The sequence below is a fragment of the Hemibagrus wyckioides genome, linkage group LG14 (genome assembly GCF_019097595.1).
Source record: "Hemibagrus wyckioides isolate EC202008001 linkage group LG14, SWU_Hwy_1.0, whole genome shotgun sequence".
NCBI lineage: Eukaryota > Metazoa > Chordata > Actinopteri > Siluriformes > Bagridae > Hemibagrus > Hemibagrus wyckioides.
Window position 1 is genome coordinate 15,484,422 of NC_080723.1, and position 25,202 is coordinate 15,509,623.

At 38.4% G+C, this 25,202-nt stretch overlaps 1 protein-coding gene across 1 annotated transcript in view; it reads left to right on the forward strand.

Moving 5' to 3' along the window:
- The first annotated feature begins 7,244 nt into the window (after positions 1-7,244).
- The window catches only part of trpc7b (transient receptor potential cation channel, subfamily C, member 7b), an 81,688-nt gene continuing 63,730 nt past the window's right edge, over positions 7,245-25,202 (forward strand). The window contains exons 1-2 of the mRNA XM_058407470.1: positions 7,245-7,610; positions 19,877-20,639. Of these exons, the coding sequence (XP_058263453.1) occupies positions 19,884-20,639 (756 nt within the window). The 5' untranslated portion in view covers positions 7,245-7,610; positions 19,877-19,883. The remainder of the gene's footprint in view (positions 7,611-19,876; positions 20,640-25,202) is intronic.

The following is a 25,202-nucleotide window of genomic DNA, read 5'->3' on the forward strand; positions in this document are numbered from 1 at the left end:
CATCAAAATGCCACCCACAGCACAAAGTGCCTAAGTGTTTTTAAATGACATTGTTTTTTAGTTTGCTTTTTACAGAAACAGCGATTTAACTATAATCAACGTATTTTCACTGAATCTTTTTTGTTAGACGGAAAGAACAAACTAAATCTCAGTTTGGCAGAATTTTTGCAATCTATGCATATCTAGCATTTTCTAGCATCATCTGTTGCTAATCTGACAGGATTAGTGGAATCAGAAATCAGTTTCTCGTTACTTGCTCATTAATTGCTTTGTCAACCATCATGCTGCACAACAACCATGTTTTTCATGATTTTATTCTTAATTATTATGTATTATTCCACCTTTAGAATCGGTTAAATCTGATGTCTGAGACTGTAGATATAACAGACACATTATAGCTCTATAGCTCTAACATTTTCTTCATTTATTATGGAAGAACATGACACAATCTGAACCAGAGACTCTGAGCCTGTGAGACAGGAAAGCAACACACTTCTGTTTAGACAATTTATTGTAAACATGCCAGCTAATATGTTAAGCACCTGCCAGTTCCTGATAAACACCTGTGTTTATAATTAGTACTGAAATTAATAAAATCTGCTTGTTCATTTTATTACTTAAAAAATGGATGGAATGGTTGGGTGGATGGACACATGGATGGGTGGACACATGGATGGGTGGATGAACACATGGGTGGATGGACACATGGGTGGATGAATGGATGGGTGGATGGATGGACATATGGATGGATGGATGGATGGATCGATGGACACATGGGTGGATGGATGAACACATGGGTGGATGGATGGATGGACAGATGGATGGATGGATGGATCGATGGACACATGGGTGGATAGATGAACACATGGGTGGATGGATGGGTGGATGGACGGATGGGTGGATGGATGGACGGATGGATGGATGGAAAGACACATGGATGGGTGGATGGACGGACGGATGGATGGATGGATGGGTGGACACATGGGTGGATGGATGAACACATGGGTGGATGGACACATGGGTGGATGGAAGGATGGGTGGATGGATGGACACATGGATGGATGGATGGATCGATGGACACATGGGTGGATATATGAACACATGGGTGGATGGATGGATGGACAGATGGACGGATGGATGGACACATGGGTGGATAGATGAACACATGGGTGGATGGATGGGTGGATGGACGGATGGGTGGATGGATGGACACATGGATGGATGGATGGATGGATGGACAGACACATGGATGGGTGGATGGACGGATGGATGGATGGATGGATGGACACATGGATGGATGGATATGTTAAGCACCTGCCAGTTCCTGATAAACAACTGTGTTTATAATTAGTGCTGAAATTAATAAAATCTACTTGTTCATTTTATTACTTTAATAAAATGTTGTTTGATTGCATCATGGGTTGAAATGATTTATTTTATCATTACACATTTGAGAATACTACCTAGGAAGGTTTGCTCTAAAAACAGAAAATTATGTGAAGAAGGTGAAGGGTTCAGATTTCAGCAAGAGATATTTATATATTTGATTTGGGTTAACTATTAAAACACGGGAGACTTTTTCAATTTAATTCAATTTTATTTGTATAGCACTTTTAACAAAGCAGCTTTTCAGAAATATAAAATTCAGAATAAAAATTAGAATTTTAAAATTTATTTATATTTATCCCTATTGAGCAAGCCTGAGGCAATGATGGAAAGGAAAATCTCCCTGAGACAATATGAGGAATAAGCCTTGAGAGAAACCAGACTCAACATCCTCATGTGTGTGACACTGTAGAGTGTGATTATAAATAATATCTTTTCTATAACTGTATATAGTCGAGTGGAGTTGTGTAACCAGCTTTTGAGAACTTCTGAATCAGTGTAATTTCTGAATTCATTATAGACTGAACGCTAATTCCTTCCTGCCGAAGCCATCAAATGTTCAGTAATGGAGACCATAGAGCAAAAATAACCATTGCAAAAGCAGTTTCAAGCGGCTGCCTTTTTAAAAGATTGGACTGATAGGGGGTCCACAGGTCACAAACTGTGTCTAGGGGAATTGAGTCAAACAGCAGGCATAGTGAATAAACTGCAGAAGCCCATGATATAAGAAAGGTTATAATGCGTATTGATGTGTCATACAAGCTAATCATTCTGTCTATACTCATTCTTTCAGCATCCCAGGATTGTTTGCTGTTTCTCTTGTTTTTGTGCCAAGGTAAGATGAGACAGTGGTCTCACCCTGAGGATAACATTGACTCACTAACTGTATTTCTGTTAAATGATGAATAGAAACAAAACCCTGCTTCACAGAAGAGTGAGAACTGTGACGCAAACAACTGTATATGTGTATGTGGAGATACATTTATTTTTGTTACAATGATTGAAATAGATGATAATAGGGACCTTCTGGGTACTCGTCTCCAGTTGGAAAATGTAATTTATTTATCATTTATTTATATTTATTTATTTATGTCCATTCGTCTTCACTAAACGCTTTATCCTGGTTAGGGTTGAGTTGGATCTGGAGATCCAAGATCCAAGGAGGGGCTGCCAAATCTATCACAGATTTATTTATAATTTATTATAAGAATTGTAAATATATATATACAGGCAAAGAAAACGTGTTGCAGAGGTGCATTTTTCCAACCAGCTAGGGCAAAAAAAACAACAATACTTCTACTACTACTACTACTACTACTACTACTACTACTACTAATAATAATAATAATAATAATAATAATAATAATAATAATAATAATATCATCATCATCATCATTTGCACTCTTTAAGGTATAGTTTTCATTCATTATCATTCACTTCTAAACATTAATTTAGTGAATCCAAATCCAAATGTTTTATGAATTCCTGGTCAACTAATAAAATGTAATAGTCATCTGATACCTTATACACACTCCTTCATGCACACAATCACAATCTGAACCACAGTGTCAAACATAGCATATCGAACATAGCAATCATAATAAAAACAAAAGATCCCTAATGTCATTAGCCCTCAGATGGCAGGAAGAAGGCCAGTGATATTTACATAAAGCTGTCAATCATAAGTCAGCCAGTTGACAGCTTAATTGGTCCACTGGGTTGAAGTGGTGGCAGTATGGTCCAATAAGAATTAATTAGAAACGCTACTGAAGCCATCAATAGCTTTGAAGATGTTTATCTTAACAATAGAAGCCTGGAATTCATCACTACAGCAACATGAGGCGTGCTTCCTGTAAAAGTTTAACATGTTTCCCACTAGGGTTTTGTCATATTGCTATACTACCAGATTAAACTCAAAATCCACATTTAATCTGTATTTAATAGCTAGGTTTAAGAAATCGTAGAAACCATATAATTGTATCTTATCCAATTCGACTAAGCATCTTGTAGGCATGAGGGTAAAAGAATCTCAATGTATTCATGGAAAAGGAAGATCCTCTCTGTCAAACACATCTCCTCAGAAAAGTACTTTCTCTGATTTATTGATTTACACACTGAAGTACAAATCCACTAATGCAAACTCTCCAATAACAAGGGTTCTTCAAGTCATCTTTCAGGATTAATTAAAGGTTTCTTATTGTCTACATTGAACACTTTCTCATAGGAAAACACTAGGAGTGTACACCTAAGTCTGGAACGACACAGTTTATTCTTCACTGTATATATGAAGATGTTTCTTCTCTCACAAAAACAGCCTTATTTATTGCAGAAAATGTATTCCTAGTCGTAGATTAATTTCATTTTATTAGTGAAGTCTATTGTGTGGCAATAGACCTGCAATTCATCTCAGCAAGTGATTTGGTAATCCCAAAGCCATTATGCAAAAATTCCCCTTGCAAGAGCATCTGTGCAAAGTATAAATAGAGCCGGTCTAGCATATGGAGTTGATAGCCGTCGCGTTTCATATTTTAGCTGGCGTATTTGTGATAAATGAAAAGCAATTAAGCAAGTGTTGGCAGTCTGATGACTTGATTTATTGACCAAGATTTAATTCATTAGTATCATCATTTAATCAATAGTATCAATTTAAAATAACTTAGTTTTGTCCCCAGTGTTGACCTTTATTAATAAGTGTTTTTCGGTATGTTAGGCAAAACAGAGCTCCCAGAGGAGACCCACATTATAAACTCACAAACTTGTGCTGAAGGTCAAAGTAACACAATAAAATATAAATAATTTTGCTGAGCAACAGCATATGCATTCATGCTTGCAGGTGGCTGTGTAATACTTGCTCTCCATCTACTGTGTTTATCATGTGCACCAAGCAAGCAGTCTCACACTAACAGCTTCCTACAACTGAAGTCAGGATGTTAATTAGATTAAAGTTAACTTTAAAGAGTGCTTTCAGGGTTTCTCAGGAGATGAGTGTGTAGATGCTACTACCTAACAATGATGCTACATTGGATCCTGATGTGTTACCCCTACTGTGGCTCCTTCTGACATACACACTGACTCATATGACTGTGGTGCACGATTTCAATACACTACCGCTGTGCTCTTGCATTTTGGAGACACATTAAATTGCGGTTTATTTTTTCAACTGCGACGAAAAACCTCAGCTAAAAGCACTAGAGATTTGCACTTCTGATAAACTGGGGTTTATGCCAAATATGCAAAATGCATATACTATAGTCATACTTATCCTCCTATACAGTACATGCTCATTTGCATATCATTTCCATTTCATCACCTGGTATCACCTTTTTGAGGTTCTTCCTCATGTTGCTTTGCTTTCCAGGGTTAAACTATATAATTAAAAATGAATATTTTGACTCCTCATTGTTACTCTGTCTAGATGTAAGTGAAAGTGTTTTCTCTTTCTGTCCTTGGATCTCTCTGTCTTCCTATCTCACTTGCTATACCCTCTCTCCGCAGCTGAGCTTCTGTAATCCATCCTAGATATCAGACATGCTCCTTGACCCTAGCTTCACCTCCCACTAAGACTAGCAGCACAGAGAGAGAGAGAGAGAGAGAGAGAGAGAGAGAGATACTACACCTTGACTCAAGATGAATCTTAATTCCTGTTTTCCTGGTGCAGATACACATGGATCTACAGATACAGATCTACAGATAAACCATAAAACATTATTCTCTCCCTGTGATCTGCTTAACTCTATTCCTATCTTATACTGACATCACAGCTGTTAGGAAGTCAACAACCACTGGACTAATCTAATCCTGCAGTCATCAAATTCTTCCTCCTTTATAGATCTCAAATCAAATGTAAAACAAGTGTAATATGTGCTAAAATATATAGCACCAAAGTTTAAATCATGTTACATGTCACACAGAAAAGGCAGTTATGCCAATAATAATTGAACACTAGTTCCTTGTTAATAATCACATCCTTTTACGATTATTAGTTAGCTTTTTAAGATTTTTTTTTTTTTTTTTTTTACAGAGAGTGCATTTTAATGTATGCCAGTCACAGATATGAATATTTGCAGGTTCTGGATTTTTTAAAACATTTTTATAAAAATGGGAATTCATTCATCTTCACTAACTGCTTTATCCTGGTCAGGGTCACAGTGGTTCAGGATCCTGATAACAGGATAGTCACCCAAGCTCAGGATCAGTGAGTTCTGTAATTTTGGCAGCAGCAGTATGTGAATTTTACAAATCAGCTGAAAATTATATCAATGAACCCGAAGCCAAAAATGAAATAGGTTATGTTCAGATTGAATTGTGAGGCAGAGACACAATCAAGAAGACTTATGGGTTTTTCCATTTGTCCATTTGTAGAAACCTGACACCTGAATTTTTCCCAGAATGGTCCAGAATAGGAGCATTGTTGGAAGCTCAGAATACTTAGACCTTAGAGAAAAGTCACACAAACTTCATGATTATCATGTTGTGTTTTTTTGACAGTTCAGATGCGAGGCTATTCACACATTCATAGTCAATATGTTATATTATGGTCTACATGTGATTTTCTAACATGGTTCATTTATTTGCACATGTTAATTTTTCATATCTGGAGTGTTTTTATTTTTTACATGACCACATACACCGATCAGGCATAATATTATGACCACCTGCCTAATATTGTGTTGGTCCCTGTTTTGCTACCAAAACAGCCCTGACTCATCATGCACTGTGTATTCTGACACCTTTCTATCAGAACCAGCAATTTGAGCAACAGTAGCTCGTCTGTTGGATCGGATCACACGGGCCAGTCTTCACTCCCCACGTGCATTAATAAGCCTTGGCCACTCATGACCCTGTCTCCGGTGCACCACCGTTCCTTCCTTGGCCCACATTTGATAGATACTGACCACTGCAGACCGGGAACAGCCCACAAGAGCTGCAGTTTAGGAGATGCTCTGATCCAGTCATCCAGCCATCACAATTTGGTCCTTGTCAAACTCACTCAAATCCTTACGCTTGCCTGCTTCTAACACATCAACTTTGAGGACACAATGATCACTTGCTGCCTAATATATCCCACCCACTTACAGGTGCCATTATGTGGAGATAGTCAGTGTTATTCACGTCACCTGTCACTGTTCATAATGTTATGGGTGATCATTGTATTATTTGTATGATGTGTATGCTTGGATTCACTTATGCATCTGCAGTGCATAACATGATGAAATGGGTGTCATGATGGGCCACAGGTAGCAACACCACCTCCCAACTCTACAGTCCCTGGATCTATCCAGAGCTCAGGTTAATGTCGGGTTATGTGTGTGTGTGTGTGCGCGTGTACACACAATGCCCTGTAGTGAACTGGCATATCACTCAGGTTACATTCCTGCCTTATGCCCAGTTTTCATTCAAATTCACTTCCGCCATAATCACAATAAAGTGGTTATTAAAGATGAATGAATGAATATGAGTCATATATTTCCCTGATGCAATTTCAGGGCATATCATACCATTCATAACACCATTCACATTATTCACATAGTATAATTACCTATTATTCACATAATGACACGTGAAAACCATATGAACATTTGTATGTATGTGATTTCTCCATAAAGGAGGTGCCAGGAATTAACTAATTGCATCCCCCCCTTAGGTAATCTTTCTTCTCTTTCAAAACCTGCATATGCACGTGCTTCAATCATGTCAGCGTGGTTTGTGTCACCACGCGCGAGTGTGTGTGTGTGCGCGTGTGTTCAAAATGTCTGTTTGCGCGTTTGTGCGCGTGTTTCATACGTGAGTGTATGTGTGTGATCTGGATATTGTCTTCTGAGTCGATTTGTGCGTTAATGCCGAAACTTTTCCTCCACTACTTGTTGCGCGCTCGGCTGCTGTCGGCTCTCTGCCACTGCTGATCGGAGACTCAGATGTGAATCCAGGGTTCCTCTCTGATGTGTGACGGAGGACGGGAGACGGCCGTAGGAACAGGAGAGAGAAAGCAGCTCCGTGCCCCCCGCCTCTCTCCCCCGGTTCAAGCCAGGAGCTCCGCCTCTGTGGGCCGCTCCGAGGCGCGGAGTCCCGGGCTGCGGCTGCAGCAGAGCTCCGGTGCGCCTCCTCTCCTCTCCTCCTCCGGCACGCGCGCTTGAGCTCGGAGCGGACGCACAGGAAGACTATGCGGTGCTGTGCGCGCGATACGGAGTAGAGCAGTCCTGGAACACCCGCGCTCATCCTCACATGTAAGTTCTGGCTTGGAAGTCTGATGCTGGGGTTTGTACATTTAATCTTCCGTAAAAATGCCGTCTAAGAGAGACGCGACGAGAGAGACTAGGGCAGTGATGGAGAAGGATTTGTGGGTGAACATAAATTACTGTGGTAATAATAATAATAATAATAATAATAATAATAATAATAATAATAATAATAGTTTTCAACAGGTATGTCTTCTACTGCTTTTGTTTTTTGTTTATAAATGATTGCTGTGCATGCTCTGTTTTGCAAGTGTGAACACAATTCGAATGAAAAGTTAAGATCAGAAGTCTAAGGTTACAATTAAAGGGAAGATTTGTGCCCCTGCCAAGTGTGCTTCAAATCCCTGTTTATGTCAAGGCCACACAGGCCTAAAACCTTGTGTTGCTCATATCAGTTTTTTAGTTAATGAAATATTTATATATATATATATATATATATATATATATACATATATATATATATATATATTACATAAAGGTTTGCGCTATTACAGGACACAAATTGTCTTTAAGTAGAACACCTATCGTTTCTGAAGCTTGTACCAAGTTGGTATTGTGTGGATGTTAGGATTGGACCTTCATCAGGTAATATTTCATAATGAGCAATGTGAAATCAGCCTCCTATTGAAAACAAAAAATGCGAGCCATAATTTGTACATTTTCCCATGGCATTATTTTGTATGATGCTGAAGCACATTGCTTTCACATTTTTGGATTTATTCAAATATGTACCACTGATTCAGATCAGATCAGAAATAGGTCCCAGTTTCCCAAGAGCATTGTAAAGACAAGATCATCTTAAATGCTAGCAACTTTAATGTGATGTACCCTCTGCCAAGCAAAGCTCTTTTTAAACACATCGATGGTTGGTTTTGTCAACAATCATTTGTTCATTCCTTTATTGATTTACTTATTACTTTGTAGATTATTAAGATATTTTCCTGTAGCCTGCAGGATATAATACATACAGTATCCCACTAATTAGGTTTGTATCTCACTAATATGAAAGTGCCACATTTAAATGTTATGACAATTACCTGTTTAAAAAACATTTACAAAAATCATTTAACAATGAGGACAAATGAACCATATAGAACATAAACAGACTTTAACTTTTGCTGTAGAACTGGTAGTGGACACTCCCAGAAAAGCATATTGTGGTATAATTTATTTGATGGCATCTATATGATATGAATGCTCTATTGACATAGCTCCAGGCCATTGTGTGTGTTTGTATGTACAGTATATTCACCAGGGCACAGTTATTTTGATAACCCATTACTCTTTGGCTTCATTATTTTAATGGAGCCACAGACTGTTTTTGCAAATATATGTCCGTGAAGTCAGTCAGATCAATGGTCTCAATCACTGTCAGGGGGATTCCAGCATTTCAGACCTTGGTTTGTTTTATTCTGAACAGTCAAATTCAAAATAAAGGCTAATATCCATTGGCTGCCTTGTTAACTGAAGGAGTCAGATGTTGAATTCATTATGCTTGCTTTATTTGCACAAAGCATTTCATTTTCAGCTTGGGGAATTGAATCTAAATATTTGACTCTTAGGACTTCTGTGCTTGAAATAATGCAGGAAAGGTCCAAGAAACTCCAAGCATGGTCACTGTGAACCAAAATCAGGAGGACAACTTGATGACACAGAATATTTATTATTCTGTTAAGAAAATAAAAGAATGTAAGATTTGTCAATAGTTGTAATTACTTTACTTATCTAAATTGATTCTGATAACTTGGAGAATTATTGTACATGACACAGAGCAACTATTCAATAATAAAATTTGTTGTCAACTATCTTTAATCATAGTTTAGGGATTTTGTGGATTAGGTGATGCATCTGTAAAAATTTACTGTTTTACAGTTTGGATGATGTACAGGGGAAAAAGTTTTAAGTCTTTGCCAACAAAATCATACACTTTTAGTCAGGTGACTGTTGTATAGTTTGTTTATAGTTTATAGGTTTGGCTTTTTACTTCTGGAGACTGTATTTAGGCTTCAAAATTCATTAAAAAACTGTTCATTGGAGGATATTATCTTCATGAACAAAACGTGTAAGAATCATAAACTATTTTTGGTTACAGATCAACAACAGATTTTTATCGAGGTAACCAGGGTGGAGCAAGTTGGCCTATATTATCCCTGCAGCATTCTACACATTGACTCTAAGCAATGAAACTGAAACGGTTTATCTGAGTATATGGGGAACTTGAAAACTAGAGCTCTCTTGCTATCCAGTAAATTATCAACTTCCTTCTCTCACGTCCATCTAATGGGCACTTACTGGATAAATGGTACCAGGAACTGACTTGTCTTACAGTACACAACATTACATTTATTTATAAATGGTTTAATATATGAAATGTCATTCATTCATGAACTAAAAATTGTACCCATGGATAAATCACTGTAGTATAAGAGGAATAAAACACTTTTTGGGAAAATGTCTTTTACTCAGCTTTAGAAGGGATTAGACTAGCTCAGAATAACTCAGCACTACACGACAATCTTGATTGTTTTTCTATAAGAGCACAAGTGTTAAATGTCTTACATATACAACCTCGATTAAAGTCTCATGGGTCTCTCAGATATATTTGTTAAGTGAGAGTTGTTGGACATCTGTTCTGTTAAGTTTCTCGGTACTTTCTCTGACACATGGTTTTAATGATCATGGCAGATGAGGTCAGTTCAGGGCATCACATAGACAGGACGAGTCATACAGAGTCTCATCTCCACTAATAAGACCAAGACCCTTAATTGTGAAATTGGTCCCATATTTCTCCCAGACTCTCAGTATGCTTGCAGTAATGAATTATTCCTCATGCCTAATGATCCAGCTGGCCTTGTGTTGAATGGCCTCAAATTTAAACACCACAAGCACTTCTCCATATGACTAATGCTAGGTTTGAGAGTGTATAAAGTTCATTTAGTAACAACTTTCCTTTTTTTTTGGCTTCTCTCTTTGATTGCACTGCCAAGCTGAAACACATCCAGCTGAATTAATATGTGTTGAAATGATCACTAGGGAATATTTGCATATATCTGATCAATTGTCACATCATAGGATGCTTAATCATAGTCTTTGTGTGTAAAAGTAATCAGGGGGAAACAGTGGGATTTAAAGCTAAGGTAGTTTGAGCCTCGATTTAAATTCTTCTCATAAATTCTGAAAGATAAGGAAACCCTGAAGTGCATGGTGTATAATAAAATTACAGTGTGTTGCACGTCCACTCTACCACCACAGTTAATGAGGTAGGGAGTTTTTTGAAGGCTGAAAAAGTCACATTTATGCTGTAAAGCTATTTTCTCATATACTCCACAAAGCATAAAAAAATTTCACCAATGAACCTTTTTCGCCTTAGCCGTTAAAAGGTGATGATAGAAAGAAGAAAAAGAAGCTGTTTCTGTTGGGAAATGGTCAGCTGACTTCCCAAGACATCAGAACTATTGTATCAGTCAAGACAGATGTTACCAGATTTATAATAATAATAATAAATGGCTTTTTTTCAGCAGGAATGGTTCGAGGTGCATGTACTCATATGCCAAGAAAACAGCTGAGCTCTTGATATGTGCAAAAAGCATTTTGAGAGACTTCCTATCTTAACATGAGAGGACCCTCTGAACTTGACACTGTGCCACAGCTAATGGAAAGATGCACGATGCTGGAAGAAATGCACTAATACTCTAAGGACATTTTACCCTTTCTGCCCACCTCACACCCCTAAAATATATCCAGATGATTGATGAATGAGATGTGACAGTAACAATGTCTTCACTATAAAATGTTCTTGTGAAGACATCCGGTTTGGGCCCCTGAGCAAGGCCCTTAACCATCACTTGTATAAAAATGAGAGAAAATGTAAGTCGGTCTGGATATGCCAAAATACCAGAAAGGTAAATGTACTGTAAAGCTTTTAGGGATGTGGTTAAGGGATTGGACATCCTTATCAGAAGGTTGTGAGTTCAAATCCCAGCCACCCTTTTATCCAGGAACAAACCAGTGAATTTGAATAAATTTACATTATAAACACTTGAGTTTGTTGAATATCTTTATTTGTGACACTCTGCTGTATTCCTGGTCCTCCGCATGTTTCCTCATACGACTAATGCTAATGTTTGAGAGTGTAGTTTTTTTCCCCATTAAGTTAATTCATGTGTATATGGGAATAATTGCACATATCTGCTCATTTCAAAAATCACACAATCCTTAATTATAGTCTCTGTGTGTAAAAGTGATCAGAGGATTTACGACTGAGGAAGTTTAAGCCTCTATTTAAATTCTTCTCATAAACCAGGGAATTTAAACAAGTGAACAAACCAGTAAATGTCATTACATTAACATTTTAAGCACTGAAATTTGTTGAAAACCTGCCTTTATTTTGTTACGCTCTGCTTACTCTGTATTCTTCTCTGTATTCACTGATAGATGATGGATCAGAGCGTTTAGACACTTCTTCTGTTTATCATTTTTGCCGTCGTTGCCTCACGTTGTTAATATTTTGAATCAAAAAGTATCACAGCATCTTCCCCGGTAATGTATTGGCTTTTGTTCATAGATTACCTCCTGAGGATTGTATGGTGTATATTTTCAAGATAATTGCTGTATCAGACTTTCTGGTATTTTAACTCGTGTTTGTATTCCTCATGTGGTCGCTTCGATGCTAAATAACATTCTTAAAAGTTCTCATCTGAAATGACTTTTCAGATCCAATCGATGCCTATATATGTCAGTCCTTGAAAAGAAAGTGAAGATGGTGTCATTGGTGTCATTTTCTAAAGTTGAAGAAAATCCTATTGGCCTTAGATCTTAACTTAGACATGTCCGTCTGCCCAGAATTGATTTACTACATTTTACTTAATAACACTTAACTTGGAATTATTTCAAAATAAGATGCATGCAAATGGTTACCCTCAGTCATTAAGCAGATCCAGTAGATTTTCCGAATGTTCATCTACAGCTTTGATTGGATTTATTAAATCGTTTAGATACTAGTGCGTCCTCTCACTGTTTATGAAGTGTTTATGTAAATTAGACAGTTTCAAAATGTTCACAAGTGCAGAACGGGTATTTAAGGTTTTAAACAGCACCGGATTTTCTGAAAAGATTCACAGCAGTCATAGTCAGAGTGATATTAGAGTCAGTGAGAGTGTGCAGGACAGATCCAGAGGTTCTGTGATGAATTTGGTAATGAATGTGAATGAGAGCAACATTTGAGAGTCCATGTTATTTTGTACCATTGCTTGAAGGGTAAAGAATCAGCCTCAGGTAAAGTACAGTGTATGTTGTGTTTCAGAATGACTTGAATAAGCAAATGATGTACATTTTATCAAAAGGTAGTATGTGTCCACTATTAGGTATGAAAGGTCAGTGTGAGGTGTAGGATTTCAGTATCAGAATGACAGAAACTGTAAAACTCTCATCAACTACACTGGTTTTCCTACTTCCTCTCTCTCTCTCTCTCTCTCTCTCTCTCTCTCTCTCTCTTTCTTTTTCTCTCTCGCTCTCTCTTGCTGCCAGTATCTCTTTCACTATCTTTCTGTCACCCAATTGTAATTCCAGCTGGTGCTTTGTCCTGTGATGACCAGCCACAAAAAATCCCATTTCCGTACATTGGCTGTCTGAGCGAGAGAGCGCAAGGGATCTGTAGACAAGAGGTCAACAAGGATAGAGTAGAAGAGTAGGCATGGTTATTGCTGTTCTTTGTGTGTGCACACGATGTGTCTATCCAACTAGATGAGCATTTCTACTCATCGGCCACTTTATTAGGAACACCTGTACACCTGCAGTTATCTAGTCCATCATGTGGCAGCAGCGCAAGAATGCAATGCAAGAATGCAAGAAAATCATAGTCAAGTGCTTGAGTCAGTGTTCATATCAAACATCAAAATGAAATTATCCAAACTGAAGACTGGATAATGACCAGGTCTTTTTTTCCCCCCCATAAGATCATAAGATTCCGTTTTTTGGCTGACAGGAGTGGAACTTGATGTTATCATCTACTGTTGTAGCTTTTGTGCATGCTGAGATGCTTTCCTGCTCTCCATGGTTGGAAAAGGTGATTATTTGACTTACAGTAGACTTCCCAGCAGCTAGAACCAATCTGGACATTGGGGGTTTTTGTGTGTGTGTGTTGGTTTAGGTTTTTTTTGTTAGTTTGTTTTTTTAATTTTTACTCCAATCTCTCTAAACTCTGATAGCTGTCGAAAATATCTGATCAGAGGACAAGCTTTGTGCACCATAAGTAAACAGGAAAAAACACATTTTAAGCCAGTGACCTGAGTTGCAGTTATTATGTGACTCACCATTCTACAAGTGCTAAAACATGACATGCTAATAACGCTGACTGGCTCATAGCACCATCTGCAAAACAGATTCTTCCAAGCTGCTTCATGACTCAGGAAATAATAAAATTAAGAAATAAACTACATAACATGCTACTTCAATCACAAATGATCCCTGGACATGTTGCCTGGAACAAAATAGTGTCATCGGAAATTACTCCTAAAGAACGAACACTATATGGCTAAGAGTATGTGGATTACTGACCATCATGACCATTATAATGGAGTTGATCCCCTTTGTTGTTATAATATCCTTCACTCTTTCCACTAGATGGGATTTGTGTTCATTCAGTCAAAAGAGTATTAGTGAGCTCAGGCACTGATGTTGGGTGAAAGAGCCTGAAGTGCAGTTGATCCAAAAGGTGCGGAGGTCAGGGCTCTCCAGTTCTTTCACTTCAACCTTGGCACACAATGTACTGTAGCTTGCTTTGTGCACAGGGGGATTGTCATGCTGTAACAGGTTTGGGACTCTTAGTTCCAGTGAAGGGAAACTAAAAAATAAAAACACATTGTGTGCTGACCTGTATAGTTCTGTTGAGAAGTATAACATGCTCAGTTTCGAGTGGACATCAGGTGTGATGATGTCACAAAGTTGTTTTAGTTGTTATAATATTTAGTGCACAAGCTAGCGTCAACTAAATAAACTTTTATGAATAGCATCACAGCACAGCTACTGTGCAAAATCTTGTCATAAAAACAGCTGCCTTTTTTCTGTAAACTGTCTCCAGAGCCTAGGTTATTGGTTTTATGTAAAACCAAAAAAGCAGTCGTTTTAGTTTACAGCCTTCAACAGCTCACAGAAATGCTGACGTGAATAACAGTTCCATGTTACAAATGCAGTTGAGAAACGGCAAATACAGTTCACAATCGCTTCAGCAGACCAAAATGCATAAATAATTCAAGCAAACATCAAATTCTGGGTGGTGTGCTGTAACCTATATTCTTTTAATAAATCTACCTGTGCATGTGTGCCTGAAATATATCATTTTGTATTATATAGTGTAACAAATGGTTTAGGGGAAGCCTTGGTGTTAACCTGTGTGGACTTCCTCTGGGCCTGCTGATAGGGATGGCTTGCTTTTCTTCCCATAACAATCATTAACCCTTTTAACCAGTACACTGGTGTTTCAATCTGTGGCTTGTTGGACATTTTTAATCAGTATAAACAATTAATTATTTTTATTGCTGCAAGTCTGACATAAAATTCAGGATATAGTTGTCTTTCAGAGTGAGATGTTTTACCTCTGTCAGAGGTAGTGGAAGCTCAAGTGGTTAAGGCTCTGGGTTGTTGATTAGAAAATCGGGGTTCAAGCCCCACACCACCAACCTGCCATTGCTGGGCCCTTGATCAAGGCCCCCAACCCCCTCTGCTCCAGGGGTGCTGCATCATAGCTGACCCTGTGTTCTGACCCCAATCCTCCAAGGATGGGATATGTATAGAAAGAATTTCACTGTGCAGTAATTTTAGTGGTTGAAAATAACGCCTTCAACCTCATAGAGGCTCATATACTGTACATCTCATAGAGCAGAAGTGGGTTTGATATCACCATTTACTTTGAACATTTTTGTGAAAATCTTTTTTTTTCTTCTTTTTTTGGATATTTTCTATGAATAATTTATATACCTACACCAATCAGGCATAACATTATGAGCAGTGACAGGTGAAGTAAATAACACTGATTATCCCATCATGGTACCTGTTAGTGGGTGGGATATATTAGGCAGCAAGTGAACATTTTGTCCTCAAAGTTGATGTGTTAGAAGCAGGAAAATTGTAAAAGCGATTGTAAGGATTTGAGCGACTTTGGCAAGGGCCAAATTGTGATGGCTAGTAACAGAGCTATTTTGGCAGCAAAAGGGGGGCCCCAACACCAATATTAGGCAGGTCGTCATAATGTTATATCTGGTCAGGGTGTATATGGCATATAGTAGGCTAGTCAAAACCATAAATACGTATGAATAAAGACTACTTTCATATGAGCCACTAAGCACCACTGCAGGTGGAAATTCATTTTTTTTGTGGTGGGGGGTAAAATTATGGGTGTCTGTGAGCTTATATAAGACGGTAGACAGCACTTGACTCTGAGTATGTTATGCTGCGTTGTAATGCAGCATGAGTAACAGTTGTGGTTGACTGGCTCTTGGAGAAAGCACAGTTTAGCTCTTACAGATTTGTAGATGGTAGTTGGTAGCATTTATATGATGGGGTAGGTGGAATGATTAGTATTAACAAAGGGTTCTAACCTTTAGTATGTGGAGGTTGTAACTTTAAAGGAAACACTGTAGGAAACAGAAAGCTTCAGCATCCATCAAATTCACTGATTCCACTTATTACTACAAATCTAAACTGTTAATAAAGATTCAGCAGTCACATATATATGCACAGTTATACACACCCAAGATCACACATGGGGCTTTACACATTCACTTTACTTAGTGCAGCACACACTTGTCGGTTCCACATTCTTTCATGTCCGTCAGGAACTGCCGCTTCCTGAATGGGTTCCATTTCCACTCTGTCTCCCATGTGTTTGATCTCTCTGAATTCTGTGATCATCTATCATGTATTATCTATGGGCTCTACATTCTATGAGCCTCCCCCTTTTCATCCCTTTTCTTCCTTACACTCTGCTGAACAGAGAGATGGATTGTAGATACAGGTGCCTCTGAGTGGTTGTCTGGAAGAGATAAAACCTCAGCTAAGCCGAGTGGCAAGCTGTTATCAGATCCTTACAACTGCTTGAATTTTTTTTTTTATTATTATTATTATTATTTTTTTGACAAAAGTCCTCAAAACAATCAGCAGACCACATTTTGTTAGTTTGGTAAAAAACCCATTTGAAGATTTGTAATAAAACCACATCAAATCCCCACATGCAGTGTGCAAACAGAATGCCAATAAAGTGTCAGGCTTAATTTCCCTGTGATCACTGTTTGTTCTGGTGTTTATTTCTGCTAATGTCAGCTTGATGAAGAATTGTCTCCATGGGGATAAAAACGAAGCATGTCTTGGAGCAAATCAGACTAAATCAATGAGAGAAATGCTAATCAATTCAGAGCACTGACAGGCCAAAATTCTGTTGCTTGGTTGCTAATTGTCCTGCGACCGTTAAATCAATTCCTACTAATAACATCTGAATCCGTGAAACACATTACAGAGTCTTGTCTTGATCTATTGATTTGATTTCTTCTTGCAAAATGTATAAGAAAATCGAATTTATCTTGAAACTCAAATGAATTTTCCTGTTACATCATTGCACTTTTTGACCCTTAGCACAGTTATAGAAGGGAAATTTATTTTATAATCAGTGTCACCCAGATGAGGGAGTTTTCTCAGGGAGTTTTTTTCTTAATCTCTGGCTTGCTCATAACTTATATCATTTAAATTTATATATTTCAAATATTTTACATACTGACTTTCTTCCCATTGTTAAAAGTGCTACTTAAATAAAATTGAAATGCATTCAATTTTCTATACAGTATCTGAATCCTCTGTATCCTAGACTCACAGCAATGTCATTGTCTTCCTTTAGCCTTCTTGTATATACATTAGGTGTGAAGGCAATGCTTCAGATATTCTGAGTTGAACTGAATTTGTTCTAGACTGAAACAAATAGGGCCACGTTCCTCAAGTTAATAACTGGTCTCGTGCCAAAGCCCTATGCTTTCTGTCTAATAGAACTGAGTAATCTAGCTAACCATCTATCAGAAGAATTGTCTCACTGTCATTCCTTTATAATGTACATATGATTTTTTTCCCAGTCATGAGCTCTGTGTGGATTTTATGTGCATGTCCTCTCTGTGGCTTCATGAGGTTCCTCTGGGTTCTTCTAGTTTTCTCCCACTTCCCAAAAAACATGCCTGGAGTTGGATTAGCTAAAATAAATTTCCCCTGAGTAAACAAGTGTGTGTGTGTGAGAGCTTGGTGCTCTATGATGGAGTGATGTCCTCTTCAGGATGTATTCCTGCCACATGTCCAGTGTCCTTGGATCCACCAAAACACTAATCAGAATAAAACAGTCGTGCTTTGTTGGAGACCAAAGCACAGATATGGTGCCCTGTGCACAGTGTCTGTGTTTTCTGGGCTGTATGCAGTTATGGTTCTTTAAATAATAGCACTGTTTGCACCAGGCTGCACATGTTGCACTTTATGTACTGCGTCAGCTATATATGGTTGAAATGACAATAAAAGTTTCTTGACTTGACTTGACATTTATTTTATGAATTATGGGCCAGTTTGCACCGATAAATGTTATATGGTTTAGATTTTAGAGTTCAGTATGTTAGGGTCAGGCTAGTTAAGCCTGAATTAAAAATGAATATTAAAAATGATTCATTGAACAGTGCACGTCTTACTTGTCTCTAGGCTTGTAAGTATTGAACATATTATGTGTTCATTCTTTATAATGTTTTCTTTACAAGTCTATTGTACAAATATTCTCATTGTGTTGGTCACAGAGATATGTTTCCATGTAAAGTTTATGAAGGTGTCTGCGCGCATTCTTTGTGTGTCTATCTGAAACATAATCAGCATAAATTATGAATGTAATGCTGGAACATAATTTAGGGAAGTTGTTGAATAACACTACAGTGGTCCTCTATAGTAATTGAACAATGTATTTCAATCTTTTATACAAATAGGACGTGCGCTCGACACAATTCCACTTTAGTTTCTCTCTTTCCTTATAATTTATTTAGCATTAACATGAAAATGGATAGTGTTATTTTGTTTCGTTTGTCGCTGCAGGGCATTGTTTGTGAAATAGATTGCACTTTTGTGGATGTGGAAATGTAATTTTCAGGGCAGAAACACTTGTCCCTGACTGTAAAAGGTTTATTGACAGGCATATTATGTGTGTGCTTGCGTGTTACTGTGGTCCAAAGTGTATGTGTGTGTGTGTAAGTGTGTGTTTGCATGTGTGAGTGTGTGTGTGTGAGACCTGTATTGAGTGAATAGATTTTCCTGTGTTCCTGGTTACCTCCTGAGGATTCAGACAGAAGGGTGTGTGATCAGGGGGTGAGCTGAACTGGCCTGAGAAGGTCACCTAAACCTTCCTTTAAGCACAAACACAAATTTACAAACACATCAGTTCACAACCCACCTAAAAATACCACCAAATTTAAGTGTAGCCCTGAAGTAGGATTTCTGAGTGGTCTTTTTCAGAATGACCCCATCCCCATCAGTGGGGTGAATGGTTTGACGAGGTGAATAATGTTGTAAAGCAGATGCTAGTCAGATTTTGGACTGTTGTGTTAGATAGCACTCTACACTACCTTCATCAAAACACCAATTGAGGGAATATCTTATATATTTATCCCTCTAGTACACTTCATTAGACTTGTAGAATCTATATCAAAACATAAACGTATGTACTGAAGCTGTGTGAGTGGCTCAAGGAGGCCCAACCCATTGCTAACATAGTTATCACTATATTTAGCAACATTACTGGGCAAATAATTTATCTACAGAAATGCTTCACCATCTGTGACAATCTTAATCCACAATATGTCTGCTAATTAAGCCAAAGGTCAGTGTGTGTGTTTGTGTGTGTGTGTGTGTGTAGGGATTTATAGTTCAGTTAGAGATCTTTGAATATTGAGTCTAGATTTTTAACATTAAAAAAACTGAGTACAAAAAAAAAACTGATAAAAGGAGTGGATCATGTGAGGCCTTTTTCCATTTGCAGTAAATATTTAAAATCTTGTTGACAGAAAGCTGAAATTAGGTTTCTTTCCTTATAGCACTATTCAGTTGTACAGCTGCTGAAGATTAGCATCAATAGATTATATGTGTGAACAAACATGCAGTCATTTTCTATACTTCACTTTTTCTATACTTCACTTGTACTGTTCCATTCTCTGTCACCCATTCACATATTTATTATTTCTCTATTTCTCTTTCAGAACAGCAATGATGCATCGCAGGCACACCACTCTGAGGGAGAAGGGGCGTCGGCAGGCCATTCGAGGCCCTGCATACATGTTTAACGAGCGCGGCACCAGTCTCACTACGGAGGAGGAGCGTTTTCTTGATGCTGCTGAATATGGAAACATCCCTGTCGTCCGCAAGATGCTCGAAGAGTGCAAAACGCTCAACTTTAACTGTGTGGACTACATGGGCCAGAACGCATTGCAGCTAGCTGTAGCCAATGAGCACTTGGAAGTCACAGAGCTGCTCCTGAAGAAGAAGGGTCTTGCGAGAGTGGGGGATGCTCTGCTTTTGGCTATTAGCAAAGGCTATGTGCGAATTGTCGAAGCCATCTTGGCTCACCCGGCGTTTGCAGGAGGTCTGAGATTAACTTTAAGTCCCTTGGAACAAGAACTTAGAGATGATGACTTTTATGCATATGATGAGGATGGAACACGTTTTTCCCAAGACATAACACCTGTGATTTTGGCCTCACACTGCCAAGAGTATGAGATCGTGCACATCCTGTTGATGAAGGGTGCCAGGATAGAGCGGCCTCACGACTACTTCTGCAAGTGCAACGAGTGCACGGAGAAGCAGAAGCGTGACTCTTTTAGCCACTCAAGATCACGTATGAATGCATATAAAGGGCTCGCTAGCGCTGCCTACCTGTCACTTTCAAGTGAAGACCCTGTACTCACAGCTCTGGAGCTCAGCAATGAACTGGCACGTCTCGCTAACATAGAGACAGAATTTAAGGTAAGAGCTAATAAACTTGGCATTTTCTGTGCTAAATGACTTCAGCTGAACTTCAGTGCAGGACACGTGATGTGTGAGCAGCTTCAGAGGTTGTGTTAAGTAGTGTGAATGCTGCTGCTTGACAGATGGCTTGGACAGACATGTTGCAGTCTGGTTCAGCTAGCTTTGACTGAAACACTGGACCTCTGATCAATCACAAGCAAAATCATTAGAGTTACTAATTCTATAGATAAAAAATCAAATATTGAAAATTTCGAGAAAAAAAATAAACTCTCTTGTATCATCTCATACAGAACAGGTAATATAAAACATCTATCCAGCAAAGTGTGAAAACTGACAGCAAGACAGCTGGAGGAAGCTAGACAAAAAACAAGAAAAATCAGATGAAAATCTGCTTAGCTTGTTACTAAAGCTTGTTACTAACTGCCTTGTTATTTTAGTCATTTGTTCACTTAAAAGAGAGCATCCATGACATTTACAGTATTCTTAGCCTACTAAATGCAAGCCACATATGTGACCCATGTGCTAAATCAGTTGCCCTTCCCTGTACAGGACAGAACAGAATTTGGTTTATCTAACATAAGCCAAATTAATAAACAGAAAACTAATAGCAACTGATCATAGTTTACACATTAGGGATTATCTCATTGAGATACAGAAAACAGGCAAGTTGAAAAACATTTGCTGGGGAAATCTCACTAATAAATACAGCAGCTTATAATTCCTTGAGACACTGCCAGTGTGTGATTTGCCAGACTTTGTCAGCAGCACATTTAGCTATTTTTGGTAACCACAGCCTTATTATCTATCATTGTTGTCCTGCTGAAATAGTTGACAGATGACCACCTCTTTCATAACACTTTCTATACACACCCTCTGCCAAGGATTTAGGAATTTGTTTTTAAGGAACAGCAGTGGTGTTTTGGCTTTTGCACATATCCACATATTGTCTTGTGCTGTGAAAGCAATGTCTTTATTAACAATCCCGGTTCATTGTCGAGATTTGAAGTACTCATTCCAGTGAAATCAGATATAAACCCAATATAATAAGTTATATTAAGCCAAAAAGGAGGGCCCAATCAGTTAAGTTGCCTTAATGAAATAAAATGTCTGTTTCATATTTTGGAAGAATTATAAAGAATATTAAATTTGTGACTGCTGGTAAAGTGCACACACAACCAACATATGCTATTTGAGATTGTTTCATTTCAAAAAACTATTGAGAAATTGAAATTGGAAGGAAATCAGAACACCCAGAGGAAACCCTGGGTGGAGAACATGAACAGAAACTCCACACAGATAGTAACCCAAGCTGTAAGGGTGTTAAGATTATCTGCTATGCCACTATACTGCCCCCTAGAAGATATTTGTAACAATATTGATCAAATCAGTTCTTTACTTGAAAGCTAAATCTTTAAACGTGAAGGTTGCATGTGGCAAATCAATGCACATTCACGAATTATATAGAGTGTCTCCTGAACCGCATCCTTCATGCTAAATAGCAAGTCTATTATGTCTAACAGTATATTTGAGATCAAGAGCCATGTGTGAGGAAACGCAGCACAAAACACAGCTTGATGCAGCAGGAAACTACTCACTGTGAGGCTGAACTTCACATTCAATGTACTAAGACTGTAGCTCATCACACACACTGTGCCTGGGGGTATACAATAAGAAATGCATTCTGTGTGAAGTGCAAATTGTGGTATTAAAAGCCATGGCAAATTGGTGGAAAAGGTCATACAGCCATCAGAAAGCTTTATAAAGTAGAACTCCATGTTTGTTTTTACCAAACAAACAGTAAACACCAACCAGGCATGACATTATGACCACCTGCCTAACATTGTGTTGGTCCTCCTTTTGCTGCCAAAACAGCCCTGACCTGTCGAGGCATGGACTCCACTAGATCCCTGAAGGTGTGCTGTGGTATCTGGCACCAAGAGGTTAGCAGCAGATCCTTTAAGTCCTGTAAGTTGCGAGGTGGGGCCTTCATGGATCGGAATTGTTTGTCCAGCACATCCCACAGATACTTGATTAGATCAAGTATCTGTGCAGCCTATGCAGCCCCATGCACAACAAACTGTCATGCACTGTGTATTCTGACACCTTTCTATCAGAACCAGCATTAACTTCTTCAGCAATTTGAGCAACAGTAGCTCGTCTGTTGGATCAGATCACACAAGCCAGCCTTCGCTCCCCACGTGCATCAATGAGCCTTGGTCATCCATGACCCTGTCACCGGTTCACCACTGTTCCTTCCTTGGACCACTTTTTATAGATACTGACCACTGCAGGCCGGGAACACCCCACAAGAGCTGCAGTTATGGAGATGTTCTGATCCAGTTGTCTACCCATCACAATTTGGCCCTTGTCAAACTCGCTCAAATCCTTACACTTACCCATTTTTCCTGCTTCTAACACATCAACTTTGAGGACAAAATGTTCACTTGCTGCCTAATATATCCCACCCACTAACAGGTGCCATGATGAGGAGATAATCAGTGTTATTCACTTCACCTGTCAGTGCTCATAATGTAATGCCTGACCGGTGTATACAGTATATACAGCTCATGATTACAAACTCAATGACATTAAGAAATATTTTTAAAAACTTACAGAGTTTGTCTCTGTGTTTTACATCTCTCTGCTGCTGCACAAAGACAATGTGGTAAGAATTTCCTCGGCAATTATATAGTTGACGTGTAATCTATGTGTACATAAAGGTATGCAGGTGAGTATGTAAACCCTGTCACTGAACCGTGTCCGTATCCACATTCGTATTTAAGTGTTAAATGTAAACCAGGCTTCAGAGTATAAGGAACTGAAATTGAGTATAATCTTGTCCCTGAAAATGAGTACTTACATTGTATCCTCCCCTGTTGTACTTTTGAAGGTACATTTCCATTTCCAAGATTGTACCTTTAGGAACATAAAGACTGTAAAGAGTGTGTTTCTTTCTGATGATGTCAGACTCTCTCAAAGTAACAAAACCAATGACCAAAATTCTGGACATTTCACAAGTCAATATTCCAAGAGATGAGCTCTAGGTTCTCCAAGTCCACGTTATTGACAGACAACCCATTGGCTTGGACTTGGAAACCCTAAGGCTCATCTCTAGGGGAATATTGACCCAGACTTGTGAAATGTCCAGTCAGTGTATTCTACTCTGCTCCTGAGTAATCAGAGGCTGTTAAATTTACTTGTTTCTTAGTGGAGGTGAACAAAAAGTATTACCAGTTAATATAGATCCATTCATGTGAAGCTCTGTTAACAGTGATCTAGTGCTTTGTGTTTTGAAATGGCAAGCCATCTCCCAGTATAGACATTGCTGATGGATGTGCAGAAAAGTATAGAAGAAAGGTGATGGAAGTGATGGAAGATTTTTTTTTTTTTTGCAGTACTTTGTGCAAAATTGATGATAAAGTTGAATGGTCTTGGAAATCCTTCAGCATACCCTGTCCTGATTAATGAGACCATCCTGGATACTCACAGACAATTCATTATAAAATGCCATTACCAGATCCCTCTCGTTCTGCCAGCTCTCAGCAGCTCCTATAGGAAACTTCACAGCATGTCACTTGCATCTGGGTGGAAAAAAAGTTTCTAACTGATTGGATTTTGGCACTTGCTGGTTCCAGAGTGCAGTCACCTATCCAGGGGCACAGTCAGTAGGAAGTGAAATCCATTTGCTATCCTTAGAACATTGTGAGGAGAATTGCATTTCTGTTCAAAGCTTGAAGAGCCCTGATGTTCCATTAATGGGCTGTGGTAATGTTGTAGGGACAAAAGACATTTTTCAGGGACATGGCCAAAAGGTGCTATTTAGGTGCTGTATTCTCTTGTTGATGTTGCTAAGCTCCATGGATGGTTCAAGGCCCAAACAAGTGTTCATTTGGTTTAGTTTTGCTGTCATAACAACTGAGTAAAGAGAGTAATGATACGCTGGGTAAACATAATAACACTGAGGAAATGAAGGTCCTTGAGGGGAGAAAGCAAACATAAGCTAAAAATTAAGTTGAAGGACAGTTGCAAGCTATAAAATCTATTAGAGGATCAAGGAAATGGTAACACTGAATTCACAACTATGTATAAAAGGGCAAGTGTAATGGCATCATGTGGCATTTAGAAAGAGGACATTGCTTTGGGTTGCCAGGTTTTTAGGAATGAAAGCTTTTTAAAAATGTGGGCATTCCCATAAAAAACTTTAGTGCAGCATGCTTGTGGTCAAAGAGAATACGAGGAATTAACACCCCCAAAAAAAAGTATTTCTTTAAGGTATGTAACATAGAATTATATTTATTATAGAATTATAGAAGAAATTATTATTTAGAAAAAAAGATCTAGATGGTAAATTTCATGCAAAATACCATACTCCTTGCGTAGTTTTCACACCAGCTGCTCTCATATAAACCAAATAACAACTCTTATGTTAACAACCAAACTCTCATAGTCATCAACCAAAACTTTAATCTTATTTTTCAGAAACAGTTTACACCTAAATCTCACCCTTGCTTCAGTGTATAATCTCATCAAAACATTACATACTTGTAGCTAACTGTAACT